We start from the raw sequence: 25,036 nt of genomic DNA on the forward strand, positions 1-25,036 counted from the left end.
CTTTATGCATTGAGCTGCAGACCCTGACCCCGCCATTGTTTTAGTGTAACATTTGGCTAGTGCAGACTGACCGCTCCCGCTCCCAAACCCCCCTGCTTCCGAAACAGGACTGCCCCACCATCTATCGATACGATCTTCGCTTGGAAATCCGCTGGACCAACCGCCTGGGACTTGAACACGCCGCCGTCATTCCCCTGCATACAGCTCGCCTCTGAATAATCGATGATATAGATCTTTTTAGTCGACCTTTAATGCCCCTTTGAGCGGTCCAGCTTCCGACCAAATCGCTGTATACTGTATACATATACAGTATACGGGACGCATCGGGCCGGATCCCATCATCCATGCCAGAATCCACTTCAACAATTAACATACGACTGTAAGCAGGGCGCGCCTGAGGATGGCGCTACTAGGTCTCTCGCTCATCGTCGCATCTGTCATCCTATTCTGCATGCGGAGACCAGCCTGGCTTCCCTCTATATTCAGGGCATCCCCGCCTGCCCGACTCGCGTCATCGGCCGAGGAGACAAGACGGGATGAAGGGAACACGGAGCATGACCTTGCCGATCGAGGGGATGGAATAGACGCCGAGACGGTCAGCTATGGGTCCGAACGCCCTACCGATGAAATCCCACTGGCTATCCAAAAGCCGACGGCTGACCAAACCGCGCTGCCGCCGACGCTGGTGCTTCAGCAAGAAGAGCCTGAAGTCGATGCCAGCGACCACAACACTCTTGGCGACTCGCCAAGCGCAAATTCAGCCTGCGACGGCCAGGCCACGCCCAAGGCCTCGGCATCGGCAGTGACCAACGCCAAACCAGTCCCGGCGCTACAACTGGACCCATTATCATCATCAGAGCCGCCAATAATCCCTTCACTCAACCCTGTCCCCGCCCTCGCCGAACCCTCGCCTTCAGCTTCAACACTTATGCCGCCCCCTCCACCACCACCTCCTCGCCGCCCACCAACCCTCCGTCCCACCCCCAACAACAACACCAACACCACCAACAACTTGCCCATCCCCACCCGAGGACCGGGCTGTTCAACCCTCGCCCCGCCACCAAGCCACTCGTCGAAACCGACCAAGCCCAGCCGGCAGGTCGTCCTCTCACCAGGCCACTCGCCGCTAGACTGGGCGCGGCTTACGGCATCTCCCGCCGCGGCCGATTCGCTGCGGGGTTTGCCGGCGGGGACACCCTATCTGCGGGTGACGCCGTCGATGCTGAAGCGGCAGACGGGACGGAAAGGCAAGGACGCGTGGACCGTCCTTGGGGGCCGTGTCTACAATATCACGCCTTACCTCCCCTTCCATCCGGGCGGCGAGCCTGAGCTGCTTCGTGGCGCGGGCAGGGATGGGACGAGGCTTTTTGGTGAGGTGCATCCGTGGGTTAATTATGAGGGGATGCTGGCTGCGTGTTTGGTTGGGATCTATGTCAGTGAGGAGGAGGGAGGGGAGGGGGGTAAGGGGGATATGGAGGCTATGGATTAGCATTGAGGTGGGAAGCTTCGTTCGCTGTGGGGATGGTTTGGATTGGGGAGAGCATTGAATTCGCTTGGGTGAAGGGAGAGCTGGGTGAGGTTCCAAGTGGCGCATGCCTGTTCGACGTATGTACGTTAGAATTGTAGAGGCGATACCCCCGTGGCGGATTCCAAGGATTGATCTAGTGTCATACATACAGTTATATACTTGGTCGCATCTCTGTTCAGCATAGCAAATTTCGAGTCATATAACGTTACTGAGCAATGCCCGCTCGCTTCGCAAAGCCACTCCCAAGGTTCGTCTGACATGCACCTGCCTATCTTCGCCTTCCGAACCTAAACTTGAGCTCATCATCGCTGTCCTCACTCTCATCATCTGAAGGCGCCGCCATGAACCCCTTTCGCGGCCTCTTGGCTGCTCTCTCCACGGTCGCCGCCGCCGCCGGGGCGGAGCGTTTGCCGCTGGCCCTGGTCGACACCTGGCTCTGCGTTTGGGTCTGAGTCTGCGACTGACCGCGGCGTGCGTTCGCCATCTCGGCATTCTTCGCTGCCCGGCTCCGCGACGGTTCCGAGTCGGGAATCACCGAGTCTTCCTGCACCGTGCCGACCTCGCTGCGTCCCTCGTCCTCGTCACTGCTGTCAACGACCAAAACAGTCCTTCTCAGAGCCGCCGGCTTCTGCTTGCCCTTGTCCTTGGCGGTCCCGCCGTCAGACAACCCGCCTTGCGATGGTTCTCGTTCCCGCTGCTGGCTCTGTGATTCGCCGCGCTGGCTGTCCTTTTTGCGGCGACTACTCCCTTCGTCCTCGAGCCAATAGTCGTCGCCGATGCCATACTCCTTCGGCTTGACCTCCTCCAGCCCGATAATGATGCGCGCCGCCGGACGGGCTGGCCCCTCACCGTGCTTGCGGAACCGCTTGAAGTTTTTGCGGCCGTTCCACCGCGGGTCCCAGCGCCCGTCGGCAATGTCCTGCTCACGGGTCCGGCTGGTACCACCCCGTTCCTCAGGGAGATGAACCTCGCACTCCTCGACAATGTGCAACGCTCGGATTGCGGCGTAGTCAATCCCGTCTTCGGTTGCCTGAAGTTCCAAGCGCTCGGCCGCTGCTTTGGCCTCGGCCTCTTCCCGGCGTTGGCGTGCGAGCTCGAGAATATCCTCGCCCTCCTTCGCCTTCTTTGCCTTTCCTTTCGCGGCTTGGCCCTTCTTTCGCTTTCCCTGCGGAGATTCCGTGGCCATTTCCTCGTCCTCCTCGGGTTGTGGCTCAGGTTCAGGCGCAGGAGGCGGCGGCTCGGGAGTCTCCCCGGATTCGATGCGTCGGCGTTTAGCGGCTGCTGCTCTCGGCGCGATCTCTTCCATCAACGCCGAGTTGTCATATTCGGGCAGCGGCGAGAGCGCGCGTTTGTGCTGTGACCGCTGAGACGGACGCGGGGCAGGGACTTCTTCGTCCGCGGCCAGGTTCGGTTCCTGGTACTGGGAGACAAACAAGCTGTCTTGCGATGCTGCAGCTACCTGAGGCGGCTCAGACGCTTCTATCGGCGGGGTCTGCTCCATAAATTCTGTATCGTCGAAATCAAAGCCTCTGAAGCGGGTGCGTCCGGCCCTCCGACCTCGTGGCCTAGGCGGTGCCGGGGCGGACTCTTGTTCCTTGGTCGGTTCTTGAGGCGTTTCTGACTCGGCCGGAGGCTGGTCGACTTCCATTCGGTCTCCTTGGTCATGCGCGTGTTGTACTACCGGTTCCGCCTCCGGCTCCGCGGCTGGCTCCGTGGCCGTTTCAAGTGGACGGCGAAGCATGGAAGCGTCACAGGCGAGGATAGCCTCGAGGAACTCTCGCTGGTCAATTGGCCTGTGATCAAGGCGCTGGGCGAACGCAGTCAAGAATTGAGCAAACCAATCCTGATTCTCGTCCTTTGGCGTGTATCGCACAACAACCACCCCTTTGCCCTCGCTGCCGTCCTCAAACGATCCCAACCCCTTTTCGCCCGCGAGGCCCTTGACAAAGCGAACAAATTCGTCGACGTCTGTAACCCCCGGAGTAACCTCCATGAGCTGGGCTTTGCCTTTCCCAGTTGTGATGGCGGGGAGAAGGTTCTCATATTGTTTTCTTTCGTAAAAGACAAAAGTGTAGCCGTCAAAAACCTCTCGTCGCCGCTCATCCGGAGCGTAGGCTTCTGGTGGCCGGTCTATCGGCTCCTCACCTCGGGGTGGCAGATGCTCGGTAGGATTCGGCCAAGCAGCTTCGAAGTCCTGCTCCAAAGCGCTGCTTGTACCCTCCTCGGCATCAGCTGGCACGGTAGCCGCGTCCACAATAGCATTAATGAAGCTATCGGTCACGATGTATCTTCCATTTATAAGTGCCTGAAGCCCTTTGGAAGTATTCCGTTTCTTGGAGACAACATGGGTAGTACTGGCCTCGTATTCGGCCGAGTACTTGATGTCGAGCTGCTCCAGACTGTCCCGAAGCCTCGCCCAAGGGTCTGCGCGAAGCTCTTTGTTGGTAAACGAAAAGCTTAGAACCACCTGGTGCCAGCGAATCCTACCGCGTCCCCGACGCACATCAGCAACTCTGAAGGTCAGGTTCGCGAGTTCGAGCCGGAGCTTCACGTACCGGACCATTTTAGGGCACAAACCCAGCTTGATTTCATTCACATCGTCTGTGAGTGTCTTTTTCTGGCCGCGGATCTGGACGCCATTGACAACAGTCCCCTTCTTGGAGTTGAGGTCTTCGATCGTGATGGTAGAGCGTGTGCGGATGTTACGCTGCGGCTAGTCAGCACTCAATCATAGCAATATGGACGGCTGAGATGGTCAGAGGGCGTTATCCGGGCTAACATACACCGCCGCCCTCGGGAACACTGTCAACCTGAATCGTCATGTGCTTCCTAGAGATCGTTTTGTCTGATATGGCAAGTTGACCAGCTAGAGATGGACATTCAAATTAGCAAGGTGACAGGGCGATGTTTGATGATGAGCAGGGCCTGACTTGCGTTCTGCGGCAGTGCGACCAAAGAGATATAGCTTTCCCGGCCGCAACCACAGCTTTCTCCCTATCCATTCTTTAAATCAACTACCATTCTTGTCCCTTCCTTTCCGGTGCTAATATGGGGACGAAGGCAGTGTCAGTATACACACCCTCAAAAATATCACTTTCGAGCAGCCACATTATTCCTGCTTAGGTCGCAGTGGCTAGAGAATAACGTATTCTGATCATCAAATGTGTCGGGTTATTGGGCTGCGCGGGGATGAGCTCAACAATATGATGCGGTGCCGGAAGTTGGAGTTTGTGGATTGATAAGTGACCCGGTGAATTCAGGCAACCGCAGCTTCTCTTGGAAATTCAACTGACGCCCGACACGTCACTTACGCGACAGCACGTGATCTGAGCCAGTCATTTACCTTCTCTTTCCCTTTTCCATAGGTACGTTATTTTCCGTCATCAATGCAACACCTGCTTCCAGCAGCAATGTACGTACACGGAAGCTTTGGCTCGTCTTGCGACTGGCGAAGATTTGAGCTACAACATGGACTAAATCGGAGCGAAGCGGTAACCGCGCGTCCCACACAGTTGAGAAATGCCGTTTCCTTTCCACCGGCTCACAGCGTCGTTACTTACTATCGGACCAGACAGTGAGATTTGCATTGGCCATGATGACCAGGGCAGCACCAGAGATTGTAGCTGATGCGGTCCCGGCAGCTAGCTGCTTGCAGCTGCTCTGAAGGTTATCGATCTTGAGCGTTTGCTCACGCCCAGCCCGATTCAAGAGGGCCAATTCACTTTCTCATCCCAGTTCTTTCTATCCAAATGTGACGGTTCAGCTACAGATTCAGATACGGTTGATTTTTACCGCCGTCCAGGGAGCAGCCTCGGGTTCATAAGGGACAGCTCAGTCAGATGCTGTTGCCACGCCTTGACAGGATCCTCCTTCGTCTTGGTCAAGGCAGCACCATTGTTCTCCTTGACACCGTAGAGATACGGCTTTTCATCGGCATAGCATGCCGTCTCGGGCTCATCCGGCAGAGTGCCGTTGAGAATGTACGCCTTCGCCAACGACTCAGTGCAGCTTGAGGTATCCCTCGAAGAATGGCCGTACCCATGGTGAGCAATCAACCGCGCGTTTGCGCCCATTTCTTGCAGCAGCCGCCTTCCATTCCGGAGCGGAGTTGCCGGGTCGTACGTCTCGGCGATGAGCAGCACCGGGTGCTTGAGCGTCTTGTTGAGGTCACCGCGGTACACGCCGACGGGGTCCGGCCAATACGTCAGGAAATGGCGGCAGGGAAGGACATTGTAGAAACGGCTGTTGCCTGCAATCCAAGATTTCGAGGTCATGTTCACCCAGAGTGACAGCCACCAGTCCAAGTCGTCAGGCCCAGGAGCATCATAGGAATCCGCGCAAATAACAAGGGTACCCAGCTCCAAGTCTGAGGCGGGCATAGGATCCGGTGAGCATGGGAGGGCCGGGTCATATTGCCAAGAACGTTCCAAAGTGGATGCTGCAAGGGTCGAGTTCCCCGCCTCGAGCTCATATAGCGTTTGTGCCAGCGTAGGCCAACTTCTCGGGTTGTACATTGCACCATAGAAAGCGTCAACGAGGGGCGAGTACATTACCAAAGTTGGACCCCTGGCCTCCAGGTATCCAGGGGCAGGGCGGGCGGCGAGGGATTTCATCAAAGCGTCCATGCGTGTCTCGAGATCCGAGAGGGTAACCGGCTTCCCGTCCCTTGGCCTTGCAAGCGCGCAGTGATCGGGGCCAGCATTGATACACTCGCCCAAGAACCCGTCACGCCAGGCATCTGTGGCATTGTCCAGTGCAGTCCAACCAAACCCGCCACGGAGGCGATGGTCGCGCACATATTCGGTACCGTCGAGGATCAGCCGACCCACGCTGCCCGGGAACATGGCAGCATATGTTTGCCCAATGCCCGTGCCATAGCTGACGAGGTAGCCCGTCAGCTCGTCCTCACCAAGCGCTATCCGGATCTGCTCCAGGTCCCGAGCAACAAGCCCCGTGCCGACGAAGCGGCCAAGATCGCCGTGCCGCTCCCAGCAGGCGCGCATCACTGCAGCGTTCATAGCATCCGCGATTTCCAGCTGGCGCCTGGGCGAGTCCGAGACGGCATAGTGCAGCGAGCTGAGAAGATTCCAGTGATCGCGTTCCGCGTCGTACGGGAAACACTCGACAGCCGGAAGCGAGGCATTCACGCCTCGCGGGTCCCAGCCCAGGACGTCAAACTTGCCGTCACTAAACCGCTCGCTGACGTTTTGCGCCACGCGCCATGCGTAGCCCGTCCCGCTGCCTCCTGGGCCACCCGGCTCAATGACGATGGTCCGCTCGCTCTTCCTGCCGGCCGAGGAGGAGTCGTTGACCACGTCAACACGTGCCAAACCGGAGATCTGAAACTTGGTCACGGCGAGGCGCGCGATGCGGCTATCGGACTTGTTTGTATAATCCAAGTGAACGTCCAGGTAGCCGCATAGGTAGATGCCACGTCCAGCGTACACATCATCGCCGGTAGTGGCGTTGTTCCTTGATGTGCCCCAACTCCAGTGATCGGGATTAGGATCGAACCGGGCAGCCCAGGTCCGATCAGGGTGACTGTCGTCTAACGGCGGCGAGACTGTTGACCGAGTGCAGGGCAGAAAGCGGAAGGGGTCGTCAGGTAAAGGAAACTGACCATATGGTGAGATTTGGGTCTCCCTGGAACCGGAGTCGCATGCGAAATTCAAGCTGTGCTTTAACGGGGGGAACTTGGCGATAAGCAGCAGGCCAACAATGAATGCCCCCGTGCTAATCCAGCGACGCCAAACCCCCGGCGGCGGTTGCCCTTGCGGAGCTGTCGTCAACACCGGCGCTATCCCCATGGTCGCCGTTGTCTTGTCAGAGATGCGCCGTGTCTTGGCCGTGGTGTGGGGTAAGGGGTGCATGGGAATTCGGGACAGTTCGATACGTGCATAAGCTTCAGTTCTTGGCAGCACGTCGAACCGCCAATTGCAATCATGCAATGTGCCTACGTGTAGTTGCATGAAGGGTTCATCATCAAGGCTGCATACATACAATCTCTCAATACCCATCTACACCTTCAACATCATGCCCCCCAGTAATCATAACATATATCATACCTAGCCATGCTCTGTACTTGTACCGTTTCTACCGGGGCACAAACCAGCACAACGTCCACCTCTCTAACCGATCCCTCAACCGTCCTTATGAAGAAATGGAAAAGTTTCGAGACAATCCTGTGCCGAACCTTAGAGATCAGGTAAGCCCCAGTCAAGAGGCCGAACGATTGCCAGTAGCTATAGTCCAACGGGTTCAGCAAGTGGTATCTGGCTATAATCGCTTGCTACCTGGATAGGTAGCGCCGTAATCAAGAAGAAGCTGGACGACTGCCGTATGATCGTTCCATTTGCTCTTGGTGGCTAAAGCAAGTGGTGTCTGGCCGTCACAACCCGTTGCCTCGACTGCAGCACCCCGATCAAGAAGGAATTGAACGATTGCCTCGCGGCCATATTCGGCAGCTAGTGCAAGTGGTGTCCGGCCGTCACAGTCCTTTGCATCGATTGCGGCACCGCGATCAAGAAGGAGTTGGACAACTGCTTTATAGCCATTCCTGGCGGCTAAAGCAAGTGGTGTCTTGCCACTAGGGTCCTTTGCCTCAATTGCAGCGCCCCGATCAAGAAGTAACTGGACGAAATCCTCCTTGGCGTTTTGAGCGGCTAGGATAAGTGGTGTCTTGCCATTACAATTTGCGTCGATTATAGCACCACGATCAAGAAGCAGCGGAACAAGTGCTTTCTGACGATGAACAACAGCCAGCGCAAGTGGCGTGAAGCCAAATTCATCCTTTGGCTCGATTGTAGCGCCCCGATCTAGAAGAAGCTGGACAACTGCCTCATAGCCACGTTCGACAGCTATAGCAAGTGGCGTCATGCCACCACGGTCCTTTGGGTCGATTGTAGCGCCGTGGTCGAGAAGCAGCCGAAGAACTGCCTCTTGACCATAGCTAGCAGCAACCGCTAGTGGTGTCCAGCCATAGAACTCCTTTGCCTCGATTGCAGCGCCCCGATCTAGAAGAAGCTGGACGAGTGTCTTGTGACCGTTTTTGGCGGCTAAAGCAAGTGGTGTCCGGCCATTGTCGGTACTGACTCTACCGCTCGCCTCGATTGCAGCGCCCCGGTCAAGAAGAAGCCGAACGATGGACTCGTGACCTTTGACGACGGCTAGAAGAAGTGGCGTCCGACTAACAGGGTCCTCCAGGTCGTTTGGATAGCCATGGTCAAGCAGAGATCTAACGGCTGCCTCGTTGCCAAGATCCACGGCGATGTGAAGCAGGGTTGTGGTCCACCCGGTCATCATATTCTGCGGGTCAAGGTCCACTGCAGAGCTTCCCAGGGCGAAGCCCATCAGGACCGGATCGTCGATTTTTTTCAAGTAGCCGAAAACGCCTGTCTTTCGTGAAAACCAGAATTCGCGGCTGAATGAACTAAGTGTATCTTTCCCGGTTGACTCCCAATCTTTGGCACGCGCACAGTCCTCCCCATGAAGCCGCTCTTGGACTTCTAACATCGCTGTGACTGCTTCGCGACTCCCGCACGCCAATGCCGCAAATATTGGCGGTCCGTACCGCTGATCCTCAAAGACAAAGCAATCGCAGTTGTTCGGGTTGATTCGGATTAGAGCGGGTAGATTGTATTCTGCGAGGATGTAGAGAAGACTTGGTGTTGAGTAGTGCCGGCGATTTTCGTACGGAGCGAAAATGTTGCCCAAAGTTATCAGTTTTGCGAGCAAGGTAAGCTCACGAAGGAACTTGACCTGGCTGATTCCGCCGGCCTGTGCCGTATCAGCATGCCACAGTATGTTTTCCACGGCATACTGGAGGAAGGGAAAGTGCTTCGCCGTCTTGTGACGGAGCTCTTTGCTTTTCGTAGAAGATGTCTTGGGCAGAACGTCAGGAATGCCGAGATTCGCAGTGTCGATGTCAATTTCCGTAATGTAAGCGAGACAGCACTGCCTCAGACGATCGTGGGTTTGGCCCACAAATGTCGGCCCAAGATCTGTCCAAACAGCACTCAATCCTTTCTCCTTTATGAGGAAGTCTCTGACCGACTCGTGAATGAATTGGACCGTCGGTTTCTTGGACTTTATTACTTCGGCTAAGCCCTTCGATGAGTTCAGGATGAACTTCTCCATCTGATCTAGCCCGGGCTGACTCGAAATATATGCCGGTAGATCTGTAGGCTCGATGCCTGAGATAATGGCGAAGTAGAGTTCAGCTGGCCTGAGGGGTCTTCGTGCAAAGAGCAACCACTGGAGGGAGAGAATGAGCCTGTCTTTCTTGCGTGCATCCCGGGTCAAAATGTCGCGGAACAGCTCATGTAGGTCGCTAGGAATCTCGTCAAGCTTCCGTTGTACTTGTCGTTGGCGCAGTTGACTTGCTGCAAATTCACCGTCGTCATATTCTTTGTTAAGAATACCAATGACGAGAACCACCCACATGAAAACCCCAGCAGATTTCTTTTGCAAAGTCTCCCGTATCCCAAGAGAAGCTGTGTCCCCAGTGCGCAGCTCAGGGTGTAGCTCACTGTCGATATAGTCGGTAATGTCTTGATCGTGCCCCTCCTGGCCTTCCAAAACGAAGTCGATTCCATGTGAGATTGTGATGTGAGGGTAGTGCCGACTGGAAAAAAAGACGCGGAACCTGACTCCGAGGGGGACGGTAAGATCACCGAGACGCTGAAAGAAGGCCACCATATCTCGCACTTCAGCTTGGTCACACTCATCCAGAGCGTCAATGAAACACACCACCGCGAGCTCGCCAAGTGAATGAATAGCCTCTCGGAACAGATCCTTCAGAGTTTCAATGCTCCAGACGTAAGTACTGCTAGAATTCCAGTCTGTGAATCCTAGTGTCTCGAAGACATCTTGAAGCCGGGGTACCCGTTCAAGAAGTTGCAACAGCAGGGATCGGTACATGCCAGCCGTGGACTTTTCCATGTCGGCCCCTCTTGCGTTGAAGAAAAAGGAAATGACGAGAGTATCCTTCATAGACTTTCGAGCGTTTGTGAGGGCGAACTTCATCAAGGTAGATTTCCCCGTACCAGGCTTTCCCTTCAACCACAGAAACCCATAGTGGTCAGAGAGCTTGCCTGGGTCAAGCCAGTCAACATATTCCGCCTTCTTGAGGAGCCATTTGCAGGTCTTTTCGTGCGCAGACCTGACGGACATCATACGGGCGTCGACTTGCTCGAATCTGAGTGAGTCGAGTAAGAGCCTTCTGTTTTCTTCGTTGAGAACCCGCGCCAGGGGAGCCGTTTCTGGTGTCCGGTGTCTGGACTGCATTAAACCTGTGATGTGCCTCAGAGCCGCGTCTACCTTCTTAAACTCGGGGTCGTCAAACCCCGCAAAACGGCACATATCCATGTGGTCCCTCTGGATGTGTTGTTTCGTCTCAATCTCGGGGAGGTTGAGGCAGGATGACGTATCATCGACAACCTTGAGTCACGATTAGCAAGAGGAAATAGGGTTGGGTTTAAACACGCACCTTTTCGCCGCCCAGGAATCTGACGCCAATCGCCTCTTGAAAGGAGTAAATGGTCCAATTCTGCTTGTTAACAACTGGGCCAAACTCATCTCTCAGCTCTTTCAGACGCTCCCCGGACGGCAGAAGTGTAGCGACGACCTGTTCGTTGACAGAAAACCCGGCAGCCTTGAGAAGCTTCTCGGCAACGCGGTGCGGTAACCCTCCAGGTTTGGCGCCGCCGTGAGGTGTGCCAAAGAAGATGACACCCACTGTGGAATCGAAGATGGACCGAAACCGGAACTGTCGGCCAGATAGGAAGCTGGCCGATCGTCGTAGCGCTTCTTTGACAAGTATGCCACCCAGGCTATGGGCAACAAACAGAAGGGGTCTCGCTTCCTGCGACCGGCGGCTGGCATCAAGCTCTACCAAGAAGTCCCACGCCATCTCATAGACGCTGCTTTTGTTCCCAAGAGGACCAAAAGCATGTGTCACTCGGGTATCATAGCCGTATGTCAAGACTCGCGCACCTGGGAGAACGGTTGGGACGAGGTCCCTTGGCCAGTATACAGATGTATACGCTGGTTCACGAGCATCGTTGGGCCCACTTCGAGATATCAAGAAACGGCTCAACTTCCGTACCTTGACCGGGCGCTCCGTGGTGTCTTGGCCCCTCTCGGCATCCGGGCACTGATGACATGACCGTGGATCGCCTTTCCGGTGAGTCCATGTCCGCTCTGGATGGCCAGTGAACCCATGGACGAAGACAACGCTATGATACGCTTAGTATCGGGCGTAGAAGGTAAACCGGGGCCAAATGGTCCTTCACATACTCAATCGAAGGTTCATCGGGCTCAAACAGCACAGTCAAGCCATTTGCAGGCACTGGCTCATGACGGTAGAAGCAACCCATTTCGGATATCGCCCTGGCCAAGATGTCTGCCACGCTCTTCGAAATTCCTCCGAGTCAGCAACTGGGATTGACACCACAAATGGATTTTGAAGTGTTTCTGTGAGATGTCTCTGCGACGCTGGACAGCGTTTGGAATTGGGTCCTGTCGACGAGGTCGAGAACTCTGTGCGCGAATGAGTTCCGCCCAGTCACTCACAGTCTCGGTCAGCCCGAGTCAAGCCACTGCAGAGTGGCACAGCCACCGCCACGGCAGTCTGCCATTCTTGCGGTCGAAGCACACTGGCAGTAGTAACACAAATTGTCGGTAGTGCAGAACAGTTAGGAAATGCCAAATGTCTTCGAAGTCGACGTGGGCGGATGCACTTGTCTCAGGTAATAGTAGGTAGTGCTTGCACATAGTGGGTGCCTCCAGTTTCAGAACACCACCAGGCGCTGTGGTTCCTGGACCAGGACATTGCGGGTTGAAAAGCAGTGAGACTTGAGATGTGGACGGTGGTATTCCATTGGGTGGTTTCAAGGTGGCTTCCATAAAGGTTCACAAGTTCTGTAACTATGATGTACAAGTACACGTGTAGAGGCGCCCTCCAAAAGAAGCCGTTAGGTACTGCAAATTGAGGCTAGAGGAGTTTCTTAACAAGCGACCGAAGCGAGTTCGAACAGCTCGGTTGTCTAGATACAACAGGTGACGGCGAGCCTGTCGATGGAATTGGGATGAAAGTGAGACGGAGGTGTGCATGCGGAAACTGGAGGTCCTTTTTTTTTCGGGGTGTCAGAGATAGACCGAAAATTTGGAGGCGCACGGGCCAAGGGGTCTAATTCCTTTCTTGCGATCCAGGGCTCCGGTCCGGGCTCTTGGTTGGCTGGCCACAGCTGAGACTGCTGGTCAGGTCTCCGCAACGCTGCTCGGGAAGAGCGACCTCTCGTTGATACGAAACCAATTCAAATAACTCCAAATATTGAAGTACCCTTGGAGCACCAAGCAACTCATTTCACTAGGTATGTGAATTATGCTGCAGTAAAAGCTGCTCTTCTTCGCTTTATCCTTTACCTCTTTACGTGATCTGGAGAGGAATACATCAGGTAAGGTGGCCCCTGGGGCAGGCGTCAAGGATTAGTTAAGCTCGTGCACTTCTGCAGGGTCTCTTGCGATTTTCCACCACGGCGGGTTGAACATGACGTCATGCCAGGTCTACGCAGACATCGATGAGAAACATCAATACAGTAGCTGCTTCGCCGGGTGGTCGTGTACACTGAAAATGAAAAAGTGTGGTGACATCGGATTCCCTCTCTGCCGAACTTGATCCATGTGCAAGCCTGGTATGGATCCTCTAGATTATTTTCTTTGCCTCGTATAGCTGGGCTGGGCAGTTGTTCTCCGGGGCAGTGTTTCGCACCACGTCATCCCGTCTCTGCTTGGCCTTTCAGAAGCCAGACCCTTCTTTCCGCCGACAACCAGGCAATGAGCGTCATACCCTTGCCGGGACGGGAAGAGCGACAGATACAAAGGTTGTCAGCTAACCACACCACCCACCTGCAAGACGCCGTCCTGCTTCCTGTCTTCTACCTCTAAGCACGCATAGCTACTCCCCCTCAAGTATCGCCCATCTTAACGTCTCCTTTCTAGCAACAACCGCCAAAGACACAATGCAGCGCTTTGTCCCTATAGCCCACATCGTTGCGGTGGTCTTCGCCATTATCGAGCTCGGGCTGACAGCTTATCGTGAGTTCTTTGACTGGAAGCGCTTCGTCACACTGAACCCTAACCCCTCTACAGTGGTATCTCCGGATGGCTGGACTCCGAGTGTCTTCGGGTTCATGCACTTCAGCTCGATTTGGTCTCTGGTGGTTCTTGCCTATATTGGTTTGACACCCTTATACTTCGCCCGTGTCTTCCACCGTTTGGCGGCTCTGGGTCTCGAATGGATCACGATGATCTTCTGGTTCGCCGGCTCCATCGCGCTGGCCGCGAGATGGGGCTCTCCGAGATGCGACGGCAACACATACTGCGGCTCTGTCGGGGCAGCGATTGCCTTTGGCTTCTTTCTCTGGGCCACATTTGCTTTCCTTGTCTTTGTCGATACCCTCGAAGCGCTCCGAAGTCGCGGCCATCATACCTCGACTGCCCATCCTAAGCCACCGATGGCCGTGTAATGGATGAATGCAGAATTTCAGCAATACCATGAATACTTTGGCATACTGTATTAGTAGTTGATGGACGCTACAATGAGGGCTTATAATGATGAAGGGGAGGCGCAGGTGGAAACCGAAGGGCATGGGAGACTGAATGTCTTGGGTAAATCTGCGATACCCGATTTCTAAAATTTATCTTACCCTCTCTGCTCTCTTCCTGCACATTGATTCATCAAGCAATAGATGCGCCTCTTCATATCCAGCAGGTAAATCTACCCAAACAGAGACTGGGGTCACTGGGGTGTCGGTCTTATGTGTAAATCAATCCAACCCTAACCCTTGCTTGGGGCCTGAGAACGAGTCAATCGGCGAAGGCCAAAGCTTGAACCTGCAACACCCATTTCTCATCCGTTTTCCTCCAGATTGTTCGCCTCCTGGGCCACGCTTCTACTTCACCATCGCCACAAATCAGCAAACAACGCCAGAGCACTCTCCATAACTGTGATCTATCGTCAACATGGGCAAAGTTCACGGTTCTCTCGCCCGCGCAGGTATGAACCTCTCTCTCAAGATCTGCCGTTTTACCTTGTCTCTGGCTTCACCTAGCATGAGACTAACATGCGCATGCAGGCAAGGTCAAGTCGCAGACTCCCAAGGTACGAACATTATCAGACATCAACTCCAGATCCTCCCCAAGTGGACTAGTCGCAGTTTAACAACCTCCCGTCTGTAGGTTGAGCCGCAGGAGAAGCCCAAGACGCCCAAGGGCCGCGCCCACAAGCGGGAGCTGTACACACGCCGCTTCGTCAACATCACGGTCACTGGCGGCAAGCGCAAGGTATCTAGCTAGAGCCCCTTGGTGCCCCTACATCTATCGGCAACTGAATCGTTGGCTCACGTGTCCGTAACAGATGAACCCGAACCCGACTGCATAGCCGAAGCAAGAAGGAAGTGCATTTTGGCGTTTCGAACTTTCGACAGGATGCTGAAGTTCGGTATAGATGGGAAATGGTGTAACGGCGCTTGGGCTGGCCGGCTGATCTTTGGCTACAACATGGAGGTCATGGTTTGCATGGCGCGGCCCTTCATTCCGGCCTGGGTTGCGGGTGAGCAAGGCGTTCCGGCTACGGGATGATATGGTGCCTACTGGGTGGCTTCTTTTATGGAACTGGAGCGACCATGGCGTGGACATTCTTAAGTCTTGCTACACTACAGCTGCTGTTGCCCTTGTCAGGCTACACAATCTCATAACCCAAGATAGGCGCCGGCATTTCACTGCTTGCTTGCCTCTTCGCAAGGAAGAGGCCTACGCGTCTATCTCTTGGGAGGAAGCATGAACGATGATAGAGCGAGGCATGTAAGGTACATATACCTCCTTTTGCGTCACAAGTTCTCTGTTATGTGAGTGGTGATTCTTGCTCTGTTCCATAACTTCTATTCCCTTTAACGGTTGGGATTTGGGAAAGTTTCTGGCCCGTGCCCCACACCTGCCAATTGAGCTGCGATCCAAGGCCCCATCAGAATTTAGGGTTGGTTTCTTGGCACACCAGAAATCGAGAATTTCCCAGCCAAAAAGTCCCCGCACTCGGCGAAAAAGGTCGACCTCACCTAACTGCTCGACCGAGTCCACGACAACAACAAAATCCCCAATCGACAACCACCGACAATTTAACAAAATGGCTGATCGGGGATCTGGTGCCCGCGGCGGCGGTTTCGCATCTCGGGGTGATCGTGGCGGTGAGCGTGGTCGCGGCCGTGGCCGTGGACGTGGACGTCGGGGCGGCGGCAAGAGCGACGAGAAGGAGTGGCAGCCCGTCACCAAGCTGGGCCGTCTCGTCAAGGCTGGCAAGATCAAGAGCATGGAGGAGATCTACCTCCACTCGCTCCCCATCAAGGAGTACCAGATCGTCGACTTCTTCCTGCCCAAGCTCAAGGATGAGGTTATGAAGGTGCGCACGGCGAAATTCCTCGAATCTCCTATCGAATCGCACCATTCGGCTTGTTTGACAGCTTTCTAACGCTCAATTCAAAAATACAGATCAAGCCCGTTCAGAAACAGACTCGCGCTGGTCAGCGGACGCGGTTTAAGGCCATCGTCATCATTGGCGACTCCGAGGGCCACGTCGGTCTCGGCATCAAGACGTCAAAGGAAGTTGCGACTGCCATCCGCGCTGCCATCATCATCGCTAAGCTCAGCGTCATCCCCGTGAGGCGTGGTTACTGGGGTGCCAACCTCGGTCTGCCGCACTCTCTTCCCACCAAGGAGAGCGGCAAGTGCGGTTCCGTCACTGTCCGCGTACGTATTCCCTTGATGTCAGAAAGGGTTTATTTAGGATGTGTGCTAATTGGGTCCTCAGCTTATCCCCGCTCCCCGTGGTACCTCCCTCGTCGCTTCTCCTGCTGTGAAGCGCCTGCTCCAGCTCGCTGGTATCGAAGACGCCTACACATCGTCTTCCGGCTCGACCAAGACCCTCGAGAACACCCTTAAGGCCACCTTCGCGGCCGTGTCCAACACCTACGGCTTCCTGACGCCCAACTTGTGGAAGGAGACTAAGCTCATCAGGAGCCCTCTGGAGGAATATGCCGACACCCTGAGGGACGGCAAGCGGTATGCTCACTAAGGTGCTGTACTGAGGGTGATGCTCGGTCAGTGGGAAAAGGGTACTTTTGGGGCGTCTGTGGATTTCTACTTTACATGGGCTCCGGCAATGGCATAGATTGAGGTCGTCGCAGATATTAGCACAATCGGCCTGAATCTATTTCACGATTTGATTCATGACGTTTCTTTGGTGCTCAATTGTTTTCTTACGTGAGCTGCATCCTCTTTACAGCAGGGTCGGGCATTCGCAATTGCAAGGTCTTTACATTTGGGTTGGCAAAGTGGGATATGGTCTTTCCGTCTACAAGGTTGTCTTTTATATCACACTGAGGCGCGAGAGCCGATGTTCTCTGTCACGAGTCACTGGTACTGACATAACAGCGGCGGCCAACACAGTCGGACCCTTTCCAGCACCCTCGGGCGATGAAGGTGTTACCTTCAAGGTAAACAACCAATTCTTCGCCTTCCAAAATCAACGGCATCCCTAATCCCATTTCCCTATCTCAACCGAGAACCTTGCTACTTGAGTGTTGGATCAGACCCAACAAGCCTCACGGAGCTCTCACACTATATCCTTTCTTCTAATACCTTTTCTCTTGCCAAACATACGGCAAATCAGAGACTCCTGGGCTGCCACAACGGCCCACGACAGAGCAGTGCCTCCCTTTGGCTCAAGAAGTTGGAGGAATTAACTCCCGGATGGATATATCAAGTTTCCCGGGTCTCGCCCTATCGTTCTGATACCATATAGTGAGGGAGTCCAGTGTGATTAGTATCCATCCTGCTGCCGGTTACCCGTCGTAACATCAAACGATCAAAACGGCATCGGTGCGGAATCTATTGACGAGGGGAAGGAGGCCTTGATCGTCGGCTGCATCACGGCGGCCACGGGGGTGGTACCAGATCGCCCGCGGTAATCGCACAATACTTGTATCTTGAAGCGATCATGTGTAAGGCTACCCAAGTTGCCACTGTCACGTTCCTGTCAAATCCAGGTTTTGAGCACACCGGGCGTCAAGGAGGAGGTCCTCCGGTCTAGATCCGGCCTCGTCATGGCAACCTGGGCTGCCCTTGGTCTGTGATGTATGCGGGTCGGGAGCTCCCGCCCCGTCCTTCTTCGCTCTAAAGCATGTGGCTTTTCTGTAGGCATGTGTATGACTGCCGGATCGGTCGTCCCGAGCTCTTGTCAGGGAGATAGGGCCCATGAGACCTCCGTTAGGATGATATCGATGACGTACTATTCTATATTGCTTCACTACTAAGCAAAGGCGGGGGAAAGGGATGCACGCACACGGCAGACGACACGTGCGAGGGTAGCTCCGGCGTGAAGATCCAGGGTTTGACGGGTGCAACCATTCCGAGTCCTGGGGAGGAATAGCAACGACGCCAACATCCCATCAGCCAGTGAATCAGGTGTACCCCTTTTTGACGCATACTCTAAGGATCTCTATGCGCACCTTGAGTAACTGATACCTATCAGTCGCGACTGGGACTTCAACCCTCTCGCGGACACGAGATATCAGGGCTATAGTACGTCGTCGACGGATGTTTGACTTTGGATTCTCCCGGAAGACGTCCGAAAGAGATCCGTAAGCCCGCTCATGCCCGGCATGGATGACACCGTACTTGGATTCGAACCACAGCAGCAACTGAGGCTCTCAGGCCGGTCATCTTGTACGCGCAGACCCATACAACGAGGAAAAGGGTTGTGGAAGCATGCAGCACGGAAGGAGAGCAATCACTGCCCTGACGGCATGTTGCTGCCACGTCCTAGGTCGACTCCAGGACGCTACGGCACCACTGTTCCTGGTTTGCTACGGCCCGAGATTCGAGTGTTTGTCAGGGCCATGATCGCCCTGTTCGACGGGGAAGCCGCCAATATACTCCGGCTGCGGTGTCCGCGAGTTGATACGGTCCTTTCATCGGTCCATGATGCTGTATGGCAGGTATTAGATACCTACTACTAAGGACTCCTAGTATACGCCCAAGACAAAGTAGAATAACGGGTCGTCCCATTGCGAGAGAGACAACAAGTCCTCTTGGAGGAGTCAGTGACATAGAGGAGGTGAGACATGCATGCTGTGTATTACAGCTTTGTGAATTCCTGGCGGTGCCGTCAATGATCTTTCCCAGAGCCAGCAAAGCTTGGTGAAGACGTTATGCAGCCTGAGAAGTGACGGGCAAGTGATGCGAGTTGAGCTGTCGTGGTGCAAAAGACACGGTGCATACATGTGAGATTAGGTAGGTACATATAAGCCGAGCACATCTGCCGATTGTGCCACTGGAGGGCTGCACACCATCTGGGCGTCGTTCTGCTTTGGCAACGGCTTCCCGTTGCTAAGCTTTCACGGTGGTATGACAACCTTTGCTCGTACTACCGGGGAAAAAACAAATGGGTAAAGTACCGACAGTAGCCCCTTTTAACCCCAGAGTACATACACGCCTTGGGCAACATGCAGTCGAGAGCCGAGTGCAGAGGCACGAGGAGGCCAAGATAGAGAATTCATGTTTCATAAACGATGGCAACTGCAATCTCATCCATGTAATAGCCAATCTCGAGACCGGTTGGCCAGGGGAGGGAGCATACATATACGATGTGTGAAGAATTATCCGGGATTCTTCAGGCCATTGTCTGAGTGTACGCCATCGAGCACCTACCTCTCTCGACAGCAGGCATTCTTGAGCTGGTGTCAATGGGTGCAAAAGACACTGGCCTAATCGAGAGGTGCATCCGCCCCAAAGATGCCCAATGACGAGTATCCTTTGGAGTTTTTCTATCACTCACTCGATCCGCAACAACATCAACAGCATGAGAAGACCAACTTTTGCGATCGAAAGTCTCTGCCCGCTATGATGGTCGGATTCGGTACATCCGAGCTGAGATGAAGACATTGCAAAACACCACTCACACACAATCCCCGCCAGATATTGCTCCGCTCTAGAGGCGGTTATATGGGCGATATTGGCCCAGTATTTAAATCCTTTCATGTTGCTTGCGTTTCTACACACGATGGAAAACAACCCATCACCGGCTATTCCCTCCTTAACGGGCTCGTCGGGACGTGCCCGCGTCGTTGGGATGGCCGGAGACAGTGATCGCCGGTCCCCGTGCCATCCGGGTAGGGCGGCCGATTCGATTCGTAAGCAGACACCGCTGGGGTTGGGACCCTTTCTTTCTTCGAGAGGCCACTGGTGGAAGTGGTTTGCTCGCCGACAACTGTTGCAACTTACGAGGGCCTGGCAAGATCGGCCAGTGCCGCGGAAATAAACGATGCAACGGCAGGATGACGGGTAAATATGAATCGTCACATCGCCTGTGGACCTGCGTTACCCACGTTGCGCAGACCCTTGTATCCGGTAGTATTTCCAATTCGGACTCGGCATCTCGAGCTAAAGGAATTTCTGTATAACGTTAAATACTCGACCCCTGAAGGAAAGAGAATCCATTGTGCACCCTAAAAGAGTCACCGATCTGTATTGTAGAATGCGTAGGAGGGAGATGTCGCTGACTCGTTTCCGAAGCCGTGAAATACTTTTGTTGGGCCTGGTGTTCGCTGGGAGGTGCGGGGAAGTCGGGGTTGCGGTGGAGAGATGCCATTCATAGATCAACCCCAACGGCGTGTTCAAGACTCCCACCAAGTACAAGGAAGGGAAGGAATCGATCAACAAATCTTGTCGTCTGAATGGCGCATTGGGCCGTCCGGGGCCCCATATTCTTTTACTTTCCCTCGAGCTCCCATATGACAGAGGTTGCGGGTCCCATTGGGCCCGTACCTTCACAATCCGGATCGCTGATGCCGAGGACATTACAGATCACCTGAAGTGTAGCGCGATGGGCCACCAACCTAGCACCTGTCAACGGGCAGAAGGAACCAGCTCCCGTCGGGTCGGTCATGTGTTTTGCAAATCATGCCAGTCAGAAGCCCAATTGAGCGATTCATTGAGCGTTTTCTCCTTGCCACTGCTGGCCTTTTGCTCGATCATCGCCTTGCCCTAATCCTTTTCTTCTCAGCTCCCTTGGCCCGTTGTCAGTGGACGCTCTGCCTCTAGTGCACACACTACGCAAGCCCAGCCGGCAATCGACCTGGGCTCAGCTTGGCAACCATGTGTCTGGCCTGGACGACATGGAACGATGTAAGCCATCCTGCGCGAATGACTGCTGTGGCGCCCAATCAGCGATGGTGAATTGAGGATACCGAGACTATTTACCTTGGCTGCCAAAGCTTGGAGTGTGTTGGAACGTTCGATCGGACAACGCAGGCCTTGGCGTCTTGTCTTGACGACAACCGTTAGCAGGGCCAGAAATGGTGCTTTATGTCCGCTTTCGACATAGAAGCCTAACTTTCAGGTGGGAATAACTACCAAGCGATAAATGCCCCGGAATACCAGAGACGCCATGTGACCTACACGAGTCGACCAGTCAAGCACGGCGAAACAAGCAATTCATCCAATGGTGCAGTTGTGGGGAGCAGGATGAGGGGTTCTTCTTCTTCCGGTAACTACACCGGACGATCGACTTGCTCAAAGACGAAACGCCACTGCCATGTGGTGGCTGCATCCCGTCTGACGCCATACCCAGCATGTTCCAGTTGATCAACAATTGAACAGCCAATGGACCAGATACCGACCATTACAGAGTCCCGAGAGAGTGTTCTGAACGAGTCGGCGAATTTTCTTAGGCGACTGTTGGCAGCCGAGGTCGCCAGGTCACGATTTTGAGCATTACGCTGGCAGTTCCCAGCCCAAACGCATATACCGTTACGTACTGTTTTCTGGGGTGCGGAGTACTGCCCCGTTCGCGCTACGATCTTGCGAACGCTCGAATTATAAGCTCACAGGTTTTGTTCAAGATCAGATCTTGTCTGAGGTCATACAAGCCAAACAGCAACCAAACGATGAACCCATAAAATCCAGGAATAACGAGTGACTTGCTCAGGCGCCTGGGCCTTGTTGGTTTTTTAGTCATGGCGAGTCACCTCCAATATCGCCCAGTTGGAAAGACGCAGGCTCAATGCATGCGGCAAGGATTGTCCGGCCAGAAAATGGGTTTGTCCTAGTGTAATGGATCCATGCTGGAGATTCCTTACGGGGACCCCATAATATCTACGACGCAATATCCCCCATCTCCACCCCCTTTCCTTTCCCCCAAACAACCCAGAAACTAGGCCGGCGACACAGCGGGCTCGGTGCAACTTTGGGCAGGGTAGCGCCCCGTTTGCTCCTGTCAGATTTTGCGCCTCTCTGCACGGGACTCTCATTTCATCAGATTCGGTTTGCTATCCGAGGTCCCGGAGCCCACCCTCCCAGCACCCTTGGTGTAGTGTCGACGTGTCGTCTAGAGTGTTACCAGTGTATGTAGAATGGGCCGCTGCGGAGGGAATGGCAGCGGCACAACCCCGTTCGCTGCAATAACCCATTATCCCCCGAGCCGCTGCATGACATGGCCAACCCAGACACACCCGGGCAACGGACAACGTCCTTGTGTCCGGCATCTGCATCGCGACCCTATCACAGACGCCTTCCGCTCCCTGGTGGGCTCGGTGGGTTTACCTAATCACTAATGTGTAGTGTAGGTGTGATCCGCGCCCTTGGACAGGGTGGATAATGTAGATGGCAGAAGCAGATCCCGGCTGCCCGTCGCTCCTCTAGGCGCTGCTCATTCGACAATTCTGGTATGAACTGCAGCGATCACTGCTACCCACCCCCCCAAACCCCAACGGCGCTAGAAAGCGTTGCTGGCTTGACCCATCCCATCTATATCAATCCTGTTGGCCCTCTATTTCGTCCATTTCCCGGCCTTCGCTCCTTGGTTCTTCTTCCCCCTCAACTCAACCACCCAATACCCAGTATAAGACGCCGCAAGAAGAAGACTCAGCCGAGCCATTCGTCCTCTGCAGCACACAATGGCGGACCAGCATCTCGCGACCGAGAAGGGCGTTGGCCAGACGACGGGGGCTACACCCGTCGGGGCCAACGGAGCTAATGCCACCCACCGGGGCTATGACTTGCGCAACCCAATGGCACACGTCCACGCCGGCGACGAGCCTCGGTTGCCGGCCTTCGGTGGTGAGTTCCAGCCGGGTCTCTACCGGCCGGTCGAGCACCGCAAGTTCGCCAACCCGGCGCCTCTGGGTCTCTGTGCCTTCGCCCTCACCACGTTTGTCCTCTCGGCTATCAACATGAATGCACGGGGCGTCACTGCGCCCAACGTTACCGTTCCCCTCGCCTTTGGCTACGGCGGTCTCGTCCAGCTCCTGGCTGGCATGTGGTAAGTCCTCAGCGCTGACCGTGAGGTCATAGATTCTAGGATAGAGATGTGGTAATAACCATGTTTGCAGGGAAATGGCGATCGGGAATACATTTGGTGCCACGGCGCTGTCGTCGTATGGCGGCTTCTGGATTGCCTACGGCATCCTGCTGACGCCTCACTGGAACATCACCGGCCCCGGGGGACCGTACCAAAACGACGCGACCAAGGCAATCGACCCCAAGATGACCGACTCGGCACTGGGCTTCTTCTTGACTGGCTGGTTTATCTTTACTACCATCCTGCTTCTGTGCACGCTTCGCTCGACTGTCATGTTCTTCCTGCTGTTCTTCACCCTGGATCTCGCCTTCCTCATGCTTGCCTGCGGCCACTACGCCAGCGACAACGGCGCCACGCAGTCGGCCCTGATGCTCCAGCATGCTGGTGGCGGTTTTGGTATGCTTGCCGCCTTCTTGGCATGGTACAACGCTTTCGCCGGTATTGCCGACAGCAGGTGTGTTCAATCCTCTTTCTTTGAGTTCTCTATTCTCTGCAGTTGCATTTCTCAATGCAAGCTGCTCTTACCCCATCACCTACTGTTTCCTCGCCTCCCACCCACACGCAGGGTTTGGTTCGGGAGGATTGTGGAAGGAGAAGGATTGTCGTTGCATCCGCCAAGCCAGCGATCGCAAGCCACTGCCGTCAACCAAGAAACAGCCAAGCGAAATCCCGTGCCGGTTCTTGGCACAGTTACGCTGACGTATTACCAACAGCAACTCGTTCTTCCTCATCCCCGTCTTCCACTTCCCGTGGTCTGAGAAGGGTCGCGAGGCGAGGCTCGCCAAGGCCAACTCCAACACGGCTGCTTAGAGAACCACGTACGAGCAATGCGACATTACGAACAATACCCCATGTTTTGCCTTTTAGACCTGATTGTAATTCATTACTCCAATCTTCTCGATTTGAGTGCGATACCCGGCAGTTTCGCAAGTCGGTTATTTGATGCCGTCGAGCGCTGGGGCCGTGGTGATTTGACGGAGGAATTGTGGAGATATTAGCCTGAAAAGAGAGAAAAGCAGCAGCAGCGTGGTGGATCAAAACGGGACCCCTTTTGGACACTTTGTGTTATGCTTTTTTGATTAGCGATGGATAATGGACGAATCTGGAGTTCTGGACTTGCTGTCATGGATATTGTCGTTGCACTTTGTTCACTTGGAGCGACCATTCCGTGAGATGACCACCTCACCTACCCATACCTAACGTTCGACGGAATACCTGCTTGGATATCGACGCGCGGGGTTATGTCGTCCGGCTTCACTCCGCGCAGATGCACCCCGCAACGGTGATCGTCGTCAGCGACTTCCAGTCTTTGACAGCGGGTTTGCTGCAGGGTAACTACCAAGAATGACACCCATCTCAAGGATGCGTCACTGTAGTTGTTGCAGACAAAAAACATGGAGAGTTGCTCCAGCTCGGGGTTCTGGACGCCATCATATTGTGTTCTAAGGTAGTATTGAATAGGTGATGCCAAGCTGTCGCCTCCGTCCTTCCAGTTAGGGCTGAGGGGACTCTGACCAACCTCTCTCATCACTCACCCAACCTAGCACCTAGCACTCGGAACCAAAGAATCGGCAGCTGTCCGGGTGTTCCATGAGTTGTTGGCCTACAATGTCGACGGGGCCTAGCTGTGCATACCTGATGCTGCTTGACTACCCACAGTACCTGCCTGAGCCATGTCGATTCGTGTCTCAGGCCAGTTGATTGCAAGTCTTGACCAGCATCAATCGCACTGCGGCCTGCCTGTTGAACTGGTGAAAGCAGCAAGAACGACATTGTTGGAGCCCTGAAGAGGTCGACATCACCGTGAGTCTGGTGTGCCCTTGTGGCTTCAACTCCTGTCTTCCCCGCGGAAGCTCGCCCTTGCGCCGCAGTGCGGGGAAGGGCGGCAACACCGTTCGACCATGGCGCATTATCACCTGATGCTCGACTGAGCTCGTCTGTCTGTCATATCTGGATCTCCGAGCTGGACATCGCATGTTCCAGTTCAGCTCGCCACTAATTAGCAGGGTCTTGGACAGTTCTACATTTTCCAGAGTTAAACCCTCACGGTTGTGATCACCATGGTAGAAGCGTGAACTTGTGTCAGCTATGCAGAA

General features: G+C 54.7%; 9 protein-coding genes across 9 annotated transcripts; 5 read left to right on the forward strand and 4 right to left on the reverse strand.

Annotated features, from left to right (window-relative positions):
* Window positions 1-45: 45 nt before the first annotated feature.
* On the forward strand, window positions 46-1,721 carry N656DRAFT_784370 (uncharacterized protein). Its single transcript, XM_064816157.1, has one exon. The coding sequence runs from the start codon at window positions 452-454 to the stop codon at window positions 1,487-1,489; it is 1,038 nt and encodes a 345-aa protein (XP_064665910.1). The 5' UTR covers window positions 46-451; the 3' UTR covers window positions 1,490-1,721.
* N656DRAFT_437148 (uncharacterized protein) lies at window positions 1,684-4,977 on the reverse strand. The gene is made up of 5 exons (XM_064809655.1): window positions 4,608-4,977; window positions 4,463-4,522; window positions 4,312-4,394; window positions 4,084-4,235; window positions 1,684-4,011 (listed from the first exon to the last, which is right to left on the reverse strand). Exons 1-5 carry the CDS (start codon window positions 4,636-4,638, stop codon window positions 1,797-1,799), a joined length of 2,541 nt encoding a protein of 846 aa, XP_064665911.1. The 5' UTR covers window positions 4,639-4,977; the 3' UTR covers window positions 1,684-1,796.
* A 339-nt stretch (window positions 4,978-5,316) lies between these two features.
* N656DRAFT_718313 (alpha/beta-hydrolase) lies at window positions 5,317-7,335 on the reverse strand (the record flags this gene model as incomplete). The annotated part of the gene is made up of 1 exon (XM_064812269.1): window positions 5,317-7,335. One exon carries the CDS (start codon window positions 7,333-7,335, stop codon window positions 5,317-5,319), a length of 2,019 nt encoding a protein of 672 aa, XP_064665912.1.
* A 3,472-nt stretch (window positions 7,336-10,807) lies between these two features.
* On the reverse strand, window positions 10,808-11,774 carry N656DRAFT_674744 (uncharacterized protein; the record flags this gene model as incomplete). Its single annotated transcript, XM_064810472.1, has 2 exons — window positions 10,808-10,921; window positions 11,016-11,774. Coding segments are annotated over 2 exons (873 nt in total), but the record flags the coding sequence as incomplete, so codon positions are not given.
* A 1,774-nt stretch (window positions 11,775-13,548) lies between these two features.
* N656DRAFT_718327 (uncharacterized protein) lies at window positions 13,549-14,055 on the forward strand (the record flags this gene model as incomplete). The annotated part of the gene is made up of 2 exons (XM_064812270.1): window positions 13,549-13,624; window positions 13,679-14,055. The coding sequence occupies 2 exons, from the start codon at window positions 13,549-13,551 to the stop codon at window positions 14,053-14,055; spliced, it is 453 nt and encodes a 150-aa protein (XP_064665914.1).
* Window positions 14,056-14,493: 438 nt separating this feature from the next.
* On the forward strand, window positions 14,494-15,388 carry N656DRAFT_784376 (ribosomal protein S30). Its single transcript, XM_064816158.1, has 4 exons — window positions 14,494-14,585; window positions 14,665-14,690; window positions 14,768-14,872; window positions 14,946-15,388. Exons 1-4 carry the CDS (start codon window positions 14,552-14,554, stop codon window positions 14,967-14,969), a joined length of 189 nt encoding a protein of 62 aa, XP_064665915.1. The 5' UTR covers window positions 14,494-14,551; the 3' UTR covers window positions 14,970-15,388.
* Window positions 15,389-15,710: 322 nt separating this feature from the next.
* N656DRAFT_718437 (ribosomal protein S5) lies at window positions 15,711-16,655 on the forward strand (the record flags this gene model as incomplete). Its single annotated transcript, XM_064812281.1, has 3 exons — window positions 15,711-15,983; window positions 16,073-16,330; window positions 16,392-16,655. 3 exons carry the CDS (start codon window positions 15,711-15,713, stop codon window positions 16,653-16,655), a joined length of 795 nt encoding a protein of 264 aa, XP_064665916.1.
* Window positions 16,656-19,480: 2,825 nt separating this feature from the next.
* N656DRAFT_437848 (uncharacterized protein) lies at window positions 19,481-20,720 on the reverse strand. The gene is made up of 2 exons (XM_064809656.1): window positions 20,167-20,720; window positions 19,481-20,035 (listed from the first exon to the last, which is right to left on the reverse strand). The coding sequence occupies exons 1-2, from the start codon at window positions 20,438-20,440 to the stop codon at window positions 19,677-19,679; spliced, it is 633 nt and encodes a 210-aa protein (XP_064665917.1). The 5' UTR covers window positions 20,441-20,720; the 3' UTR covers window positions 19,481-19,676.
* A 1,494-nt stretch (window positions 20,721-22,214) lies between these two features.
* N656DRAFT_437924 (uncharacterized protein) lies at window positions 22,215-24,109 on the forward strand. The gene is made up of 3 exons (XM_064809657.1): window positions 22,215-22,901; window positions 22,972-23,394; window positions 23,654-24,109. The coding sequence occupies exons 1-3, from the start codon at window positions 22,537-22,539 to the stop codon at window positions 23,748-23,750; spliced, it is 885 nt and encodes a 294-aa protein (XP_064665918.1). The 5' UTR covers window positions 22,215-22,536; the 3' UTR covers window positions 23,751-24,109.
* Window positions 24,110-25,036: the final 927 nt, after the last annotated feature.

Source organism: Canariomyces notabilis (assembly GCF_033297395.1).
Source record: "Canariomyces notabilis strain CBS 508.74 unplaced genomic scaffold N656scaffold_33, whole genome shotgun sequence".
In the NCBI taxonomy this organism is placed as follows: domain Eukaryota; kingdom Fungi; phylum Ascomycota; class Sordariomycetes; order Sordariales; family Chaetomiaceae; genus Canariomyces; species Canariomyces notabilis.

Bases quoted from the DNA above. Each gene is read 5' to 3' on its own strand.
- N656DRAFT_437848 (XM_064809656.1), bottom strand. From the start codon at position 20,440: ATGTCCTCGGCATCAGCGATCCGGATTGTGAAGGTACGGGCCCAATGG. The intron at 20,036-20,166 runs GTATTTCACGGC...AACGTTATACAG, and splicing joins GAACACCAGGCCCAACAAAA to AAATTCCTTTAGCTCGAGAT.
- N656DRAFT_437924 (XM_064809657.1), top strand. From the start codon at position 22,537: ATGGCGGACCAGCATCTCGCGACCGAGAAGGGCGTTGGCCAGACGACG. The intron at 22,902-22,971 runs GTAAGTCCTCAG...CCATGTTTGCAG, and splicing joins CAGCTCCTGGCTGGCATGTG to GGAAATGGCGATCGGGAATA. The intron at 23,395-23,653 runs GTGTGTTCAATC...TATTACCAACAG, and splicing joins GCCGGTATTGCCGACAGCAG to CAACTCGTTCTTCCTCATCC.
- N656DRAFT_437148 (XM_064809655.1), bottom strand. From the start codon at position 4,638: ATGTGGCTGCTCGAAAGTGATATTTTTGAGG. The intron at 4,523-4,607 runs GTGTGTATACTG...AAGAATGGATAG, and splicing joins CGAAAGTGATATTTTTGAGG to GGAGAAAGCTGTGGTTGCGG. The intron at 4,012-4,083 runs GTACGTGAAGCT...GGGACGCGGTAG, and splicing joins TTGTGCCCTAAAATGGTCCG to GATTCGCTGGCACCAGGTGG.
- N656DRAFT_784370 (XM_064816157.1), top strand. From the start codon at position 452: ATGCGGAGACCAGCCTGGCTTCCCTCTATATTCAGGGCATCCCCGCCT.
- N656DRAFT_784376 (XM_064816158.1), top strand. From the start codon at position 14,552: ATGGGCAAAGTTCACGGTTCTCTCGCCCGCGCAG. The intron at 14,586-14,664 runs GTATGAACCTCT...ATGCGCATGCAG, and splicing joins CGGTTCTCTCGCCCGCGCAG to GCAAGGTCAAGTCGCAGACT. The intron at 14,873-14,945 runs GTATCTAGCTAG...TGTCCGTAACAG, and splicing joins TCACTGGCGGCAAGCGCAAG to ATGAACCCGAACCCGACTGC.